The sequence below is a fragment of the Prionailurus viverrinus genome, chromosome C2 (assembly GCF_022837055.1).
Source record: "Prionailurus viverrinus isolate Anna chromosome C2, UM_Priviv_1.0, whole genome shotgun sequence".
Classification (NCBI taxonomy): domain Eukaryota; kingdom Metazoa; phylum Chordata; class Mammalia; order Carnivora; family Felidae; genus Prionailurus; species Prionailurus viverrinus.
In genome coordinates this window covers 89,274,504-89,282,525 of record NC_062569.1, presented here as the reverse complement: position 1 = coordinate 89,282,525, position 8,022 = coordinate 89,274,504, and the positions used below count along the sequence as shown (strand labels likewise).

General features: G+C 51.4%; 1 protein-coding gene across 1 annotated transcript in view; it reads right to left on the bottom strand.

The window, feature by feature from the left end:
• Positions 1-3,083: 3,083 nt before the first annotated feature.
• ITGB5 (integrin subunit beta 5) overlaps positions 3,084-8,022 on the bottom strand; it is a 124,171-nt gene continuing 119,232 nt past the window's right edge. Inside the window, exons 13-15 of the mRNA XM_047875115.1 lie at positions 6,022-6,141; positions 4,476-4,642; positions 3,084-3,813 (exon numbers count right to left, since the gene is read on the bottom strand). Coding sequence (XP_047731071.1) covers positions 3,718-3,813; positions 4,476-4,642; positions 6,022-6,141 — 383 coding nt within the window. The 3' untranslated portion in view covers positions 3,084-3,717. The remainder of the gene's footprint in view (positions 3,814-4,475; positions 4,643-6,021; positions 6,142-8,022) is intronic.

The window sequence follows — 8,022 nt, the reverse complement described above, 5'->3', positions numbered from 1 at the left end:
TCCAACACTTACCTCCTCCTGAGTTTCATCTGAGCACTGCCAGCTTCCTCCTCTTCACCACTGCCCCTCTCAGCCAGTCACAAAGCACCCACCAGCGGCCTAGTGCCCCAGGATGGCCCTTCTCCGAAGCAGGCAGGAGCCAACACACTGGAAGCCCTCTCAAGAGAGGGAGGAGCCAGCCAGTTAAAAGGTGATACTGGAGCAGAGATAAAACACCCCTTCCCCCTTCCCATTTCCCCATCTGTTTGTTGTTACCTGTAACCCAGCCCAACAGTTTAATAATGAACCTCAAGCTTTGGTCCTAATTAAACAAATTAAAAAAAAAAAAACATCTCTCTTCCCCCAAAGAGGTGGCTGTTAGTTACTTTAAGAACTAGTCAAACAAGTGGAATGAGGATCCCTGGTTCTTTTAAAGAGGGCAATAGTTGGGGCACCTGGGTGGCTCAGTCGGTTAAGTGTCCAGCTACAGCTCAGGGCATGATCTTATAGTTCATGGGTTTGAGACCAGCATCAGGCTCTCTGCTGTCAGCACAGAACTTCTTCAGATCCTCTCTCTCTCCCCAAAATAAATAAACAAACATTAAAGAGGGCAATAGTTGAATCCTAATTTGGTGAAAATTTTACACACACACACACACACACACACACAGAAAAAGACTGAAGTCATACACAAAAAGCTGGAGTAGTTACCCCTGCTTGGTATAATTATAAAAGATTCTCTATGATATCTTTATATTTTTCCATCTTTTCCATGCATTACTTTTGCGATTATAAAAAGTTGTTTAAAATCAGTCAATAAAGATAAGCACCGTTTGAAAACCTATATTAAGTCAGTATAGATTAATTACAAAGGCAAATAGCCCCCATCCCTCCTTTCCAACAAGTGCATCCCTGACCATCTTTCCAACCAGATACCAGGAGAAGCTTTTCCAGAGACTGCCAGGTGCTCTTTGCAGGCCCCTCTGCAATCATGAGAACTCCCATCTGTGTGCTTTCACAGCAATGGCAAAAGGGCAGCGACCATCTGCCCACCCCCAGCTCCTGCTCCATTATTTCTATTAATCGAGGAGTGCTGGTGGTGACGCCTATGTGTGGGGGCGGGGCAGGGTACCAGCATGGACACACCGCCTAAGGAAAGGAATAAGAATCACAAATTGGGGGGGGCGCCTGGGTGGCCCAGTCAGTAGAGCCTCCAACTTTGGCTCAGGTCATGTTCTCACAGTTTGTGGGTTCAAGCCCCACATCAGGCTTTGTGCTGCAAGCTCAGAACCTGGAGCCTGCTTCTGATTCTGTGTCTTGCTCTCTCTCTGCCCCTCCGCTGCTCATGCTCTCTCTCAAAAATAAATAAACATTACAAAAAAAAAGAATCACGGAGTGGGTCAGAATGTCAGTAGTCAGGTGTCCAAATTAGCTAGTCCCAGGAGCTTCCAGCAGGGGGCAGCAGGGCGCTGTGAGCAGCTGGCTCCCACATGAGCGGTGGGTGTCACAGATGAAATAGACCTAACTTCTCTGTCAGGTGGACGCCAGGAGCAAGTAATCCTTTAGAGTGTGTGACTCAGGAACTGAGTGCCCTTACAGAACTGCCTGATAGAAAATAAGACTTTCAACAAGTTGATGATTGTCGCCAGGAAACCACAATTGAACAGAAGAGAAACCCGATTTCTTCCAAAATCATATTTTTCTCAATTTAGAATCTCAAAGTCATCATTTTATGTATCTATTTTATGTATTTATTTACACTTGGACTTACTACAAAAAGGTTTTAAGGCAGCTTCACCAAGTCACGAGGCCTCTGTTTCATCCTAACTACACAAAACAAAGGAAACTCAGAATCCGTCCATATTTTCCCCAGGTGATAGGCCCTATTTACTGACAGACACTTGTCTTAGTGTTTGCCAAAATGAAAGAATGGTACAGGGCGCCCTGGTGACTCAGTCGATTGAGTGTCCAACTTCAGCTCAGGTCATGATCTCACAGTTGATGAGTTCGAGCCCCACATCCGGCTGGCCGCTGTCAGAGCAGACCCCCCTTCCGATCCTCTGTCCCCCTCTCTCTCTCTGCCCCTCCCTAGCTCGCACGCATGTGCACTCTCTCTCTCAAAAACAAATAATAAACATTTTTTTAAAATGAAGGAAGGGGAATTTGGTCCAAGGCTGAAAACAGATGAATTTGGAATGAAAGCCTAATAGCCCTGAAGTGATGCCAAGAGCAAAAAAACTGGTCAGTGAAAGACATCCTACAAGAAAGAGCAGGTATTAGGAGGCCAACACTCTGGCTGTCATCAGCTGACCTCCTGACACGTGTCTGGGCAAGCAACTGCCCCTCTCTCACAGCTTCCTCTTACATAAATAGGGGATAGGATCAGATAATTTGTCAGGTCCCTTCTATCTCAGATATGGGAACCTAAGGGAACTTCAGGGGTCTACAGGGAAAAAAAAAAAAGCTGAAATGGGTTTTGTGCTTTAGGCCTGGTTGGGACATAGGAATTGAGCGGGGAAGGCACTGTTCTTTTTTTTTCTTTTAACATTTATTCATTTTTGAGAGAGAGCGTGAGCAGGAGAGGGGCAGAGAGAGAGGGAGACACAAAATCCAAGCAGGCTCCAGGCTCCGAGCTGTCAGCACAGATCCCGACGCAGGGCTTGAACCCACGCACCGCGAGATCATGACCTGAGCCGAAGTCAGACGCCCAACCTACTGAGCCACCCAGATGCTTCCTGTTCTTAATAAGGTGTAGAGAGTGACTATTTGTGGAAATCACATCTTGACCTTTCTTTACGTGCACAATCCATTTCCAGCCTCAGAACCTTGAAACAGGGGAGGCAGGCCAGTGTGGTTTTCACAATTTCTAGCTTGGAAGTCTTCCTTTTAACCAAAATTGGGAGGGTTCAAAGGCATAGGCTTAGGTCTCCCTCGGGCATCCCATGAGGCCCTGTTTGAAGAGCCCTGGTCTGGAATAGGGAATTGGCTCTTGTTGGGTCCCCCAAGGAAGTACACAGCCTTTTCAACCCCCCACCGGGGCACCACTTAAAATCACGTCAGGATAGGAATACGCGCGTGACAGAGAGTGTCAGGCAAACACAAAGTCTTGTTTAATCTTTACTTTCAATCCCAATCTTTTCCCCTTTCATTACAAAAGTACTAAACAAACACAGACAGAATTGGAAAACTGACATCTGCAACTGTGTGCCTTCGGCAGGCATCTCAATAATCCCATCACCAACACCCCTGTGCAAGGACAGACATCAGGCAGATAATTCGCAGTAATCAGAGCTATACCATAAATGCATGATCTTTTTATTTTGTATAAAAATGATCAACATGACAAAAGCCAGAGCGCGTGTTGGTTTTGCACACTCTGATACTCCCAAGATCCTTCTCCTCTGGCCAGGCTGGAGGCTCAGCCTTCCTGGAAGGGAGAGACAACCTAGACCCCCAGCAGCTCACCCGAGTCAGCAAGCCGGATGTGGTGTGGAAAGCTGAGAGTGTCAAAGTCCCAGGCCTTTCCTGGGCTTGGAGGGGTGGCGGCCTGGTGTGGCTGTGGCCCAGAAGCCAGGTGGAACTCTGGCTGCCTTCCCGTGCAGGCAATGGGCTCCTGGCCCAGGCTCACAGGAAGGTGTCTTTGCTTGTCCCTCTAGGGAGCTGTGACCCAGCAGCTGTCCAGGGCGTATCAGTCTCCGACTTATCGTCAGCCCCCTCTGGCCCTCCTCGGAGGAGCTGTCAGTCCACTGTGCCATTGTAGGGTTTGTTGAACTTGTTAAAGGTGAAATCCACAGTGTGTGTGGAGATGGGCTTTCTGTACAGAGGGTTGGAAGCCTGCAGAACACAGAAGGCAAGAGGACACGTGTGCGTCCATTCATTTGAACACACACTCTCGGGGTCAGAGGCCCTTCCTCAGTCAGTCACCCCGGAAGGCGGAGCATGCCAGCAGTGGCAACCCCGTCCTGCAGGACCATCCCTGCCTCCACCTGTCATGCCCTGGGAAGGACCCTCCCTGTCTCTAAGATTCCCTCTTTCTCTCTCAGACGGGCTTGGCCAGATGGTCTGTGAGGTTCCTTCCAACTTTAACAGAAACTAAGTGGGGATTCAGGGGTGCTGCTCCCTGTGCTGCTCAGTCCTTCAGGAGCATGCAATTTGCTTGGGGAGACAAGACTCGCACAAATGGATGCTATCATAGACTCTAACAACTTGAGTTCATTTACTGAGTCTGCAGTCGCTCTAGGACTGTCCAGACTCTTTCTCTGAGGCTGCACCAAGCGCCTCTTCCCTAGAAGAGTCCTGAGCTAGGTCTGGTGTGAGGCTCTACACAGAGCCCCCTGTGCTTCTGGACCATGCATTCTCACCTTCTAGAATGGGGTGCACACCACCTCTCTTTGATTTCAATGCCAAAGATGTTAGTGGGCCTTAAAGCTTGTCTGACCTCAACCAGATCTCTAAGCTTGGCTTTTTTTCTTACTTCTGGCTCCCCACTGGCTTACCATTTCATAGCGGGCCCTGGACCTCTCACTCTGGAACTTGGCAAACTCTCTCCGGTCATGGATGGTGACGAGCAGCTTCCAGATGGCCAGGAGCGCAATCCCAATCAGGAGGATACTGCCAACCACGGCCAGGAGGATGGTCGTGGCGTTGGAGGCAGTTCCACACTCTGGAGGGGACCAGGAGAAACCATGAGCAAAGCCACTAGGATAGCATCCCTACCCCCTCCCCCACAATGTCAGGCCTATCTGGAACGACAGGTGCACCTCTCTTCCTTCCACCTTCTACCAAACACCTTCCCTCTCTTCTCTCTTAGATCCCCATGCTGTTTTTGGGAGACCTGGGGGTGCTGGAAGTTTTCTTCAATGCACACAAAGGGGAAGAGTCAAAGAGGGATGGTGACTGTTCCAAGGCCACATGTAGAAGAGACCCTTGGTGGCCGCACCCCTTTCTCCCAGACGCCATGGTGCACTGTGTGCTCAGCAGCACCTCCCCTTACATGAGTGTACGTGTGCCAGCCTGGCCCATTCTCCGCTCTCCAGACTGGATGTGTCTCAGCCTCCATGTAAATGGTTTCAGAGGCAGACTGGGCAGGCAGGAGGTTTCATGAAGCCGTATCCACAAGGGCTGGGCTGGAGGCCAGCCAACGTTTGTAACCCCAGAGTGTGACCCTTTGGAGCGAATGTGCTTATTTTCAAAGAACCACAAAGACAGCGCTTGGAAACAAAGCCTCATTCTTACAGGCATGCATCTTGGGCTGGTACCACAGCACTTCCTCTGCCGCTGGCCCAGAGAAGGCGTATTATGTGGTCTGGCTCAATTTGGAAAAACAGTTTGCAAGGCTGTAAATTGAAGGGAGCAAAACCTTTTCTCCTCGCCCCTGTCCCCCTCCAGGGAAGCATAAAAGGGGTCATACTAGAAACCCTAATTACTCCAAAGCAAAAGGCCATTAGTCCCAGGGTCCAAAGCATGAGGCAGAATTATCAATGTCTGCACTAAGGCTTGGCCTCCTCAGTGGCCCAGGAGCTGAGCGTGGCAGTTTAACCCAGAGCCCCGTCTGCCCTTCTTGGACTTCACGGTGGCAAGTGCAGGTACCCCTCCAGGGCTGTGTGTGTGTGTGTGTACCCAGATGGCCTGCCCAGCCTTGACCGTCCACGCCACCCCCCGCCCCCCGCCCCCCGCACACCCCCTGCAGAGCCTGTAGCTGCTCAGGGCCATCAGCGTCAGCTGTGCAGGTGAAATGTGTGCTATGGCCACTTCTACCCCTGTGCTCCATCTCCTCCAAGATGAGACACTATAACTCCCATGCCTCCACGCCATGACCTCCAGAGCTCTGCCCGGCAGTGGGTCCCCAGGTGTACATCATCTTTCTTCCAAACTCCAGGAACTGGGTAGGGGTGGCCTTAGATCCCGGTCTTTATAAGGAATTGTGACCCTTGTCTCTCTGGAGTTTGGAAAGCCAGTGAGGACGGAAGGGCGACAAGCCTAGAGCAGGGAAAGGTATCAGAAGCCAAGCTCCCAGGGGGAGCAGAGCCGGCCCTCACCCACCTGGCTCCCTGAGGACTGTCAGGTTGGCCCTCCCGCTGGGGAGCTCTGTGTAGGCGAACATCATGACACAGTCCTTGGCGGTTTTGTAGAAACAAAGCGCAGCCTCTTGGTCATCTTTCACTGGAAGAAAACCAGGTACAAGTGTCCTCTCGGAGCAACCCAGTGTGCTGATGGACAGGGTGGGGAGTCAAGCACCTCAGTTAGGAAAGGGGGTGCAGGGAGGCATGAAGCGGAGCCGGGGCCTTCACAAATGAGTTCGGGTTTCTCACGTGATGAATGTGGGCCCAGCATGGAATCTGAATTGCTCTGGGAACACGAATCCCCTGAATGGTGAGGAATCCCTGGGGAATGCAAGAGCCCCCCAGAGTGTTTGCTGGGAGCGATGTGAAATGGAAGAAGGCGTTATGCTTGGAGGTGAGGTTGGTAAGTGGAAGTGCCCTGGACATTAAAGGGACACAGAAAAGAAGGAGCCATTCCGATGCCCTTTGGGGCCTGAGAGTTCACAGTTGAGTCCACTTGGCTGAGAGCCAGCTGTAGTGGCCAAGCATCAGCAGCTCTTTGGTAGGGTGTAAAACCAAAAGGACCCATGGATGACGAGGACGTCTGGACAAGAGTTGGGCACCTGCCGTGGTGCCTCACCCACAGATGACACGGGCCAGCGCCCGAGGCCAGGGCCGAGCCCAGACCACCCGCTCCACTCTTCTAGGGAGCAGTGCCCACCTGTCCCCACATGCCGTTTACCCAACATGATGGACTCATAACCCCCTGTCCAGATGTCACCTGCACTCCAAGGCTTCTCTGGGGAAGGGTTAGACTGATCTCTAGGAGGAAAAAGGAGCAGGGAAGAGGAAAGCAAAGGGGACATTGTTCCGCAATGGCCAATCAGTCCTGAAAAACAGCTGTGGATTGATGTTGTGGCGTGAAATGCTTTTTAGCTCTTGCCTTTGTGACCCTGTTGCTCAAAGGAGGGTTTTTTTGGTTGTTTTTGTTCTGTTTTGTTTTGTTTTGAGAGCGAGCATGAGCAGAGGAGAGGCAGAGAGAGAGGGGGACAGAGAATCCGAAGCAGGCTCTGCATGATAGCAGAGAGCCCAATGTGGGGTTCAAACTCATGAACTGTGAGATCGTGACCTGAGCCAAAGTCAGAGGCTCAGCCAACTGAGCCACCCAGGCGCCCCTGCTCAAAGGAGTTTTAACCTGGAACCAGACAAATTAGTGTGGTTATCAGATGGGAAATCCTGGACTTTTTCTCCTAGGCCCCAACCATAAGCCTGGCCTGGGTGAGTGTATGTGTATGAAGAAAGCGGAGAGAAGGAAGGAAGGAGGATAAACAGTGAATCTGAACAGAAAGCTTCTCACTGAGGATTACACTGAGAGGCAGCTGTGCATAACAGCTCAGAGCAAGGGCCTCAGTCAGGGGGCCACAGGAAGGCAGCATCTCCTTCCGACTGTGTGCGCCCAGGCGGTTGGGGTGGGGGAGTGGCGAGCACTGCCCAGGTCTGTGGGCAGAACTTGCTGTGAGCCAGTCCTGAAGCACCAAGCAGACATGGTGGCAGGAAAATGGCCACGAGACAAGACTCGGTAGGCTCCCGACCGGCTCCCCTGGTCTAACACAAGCCCCGGCACGCAGGAGATGCTCAACGAACAAGTGCAGGCTGAATGCATGACTCAACATACTCGGGAGCCTCATGTGGCCACAGCGGTCGGTCAGAACCAGGAACGTCTACAGAGGGGGTGAGTCAGGACCAAGAGAGAAGGCAGGGGCTGGGAGCCTGCAGCAGCTGAGGTCAAGGTAGAGGGCAAGGCTGCCAGCAAGGGAGCCTCAGAGGCAGAATCCCTTTCATGGTACACAGTCTTGTTCCCCTCCCACCCCGCCTCACCATTTTAAATGTATAATTCAGTGGCTTTAGTATATTTACAATGCTGTGTAACTATTCCATCCAATTCCAGAACATGTCCGTCACCCCAAACAGACACCATCTTTGTTAGCGCTCAGCCCCAGTT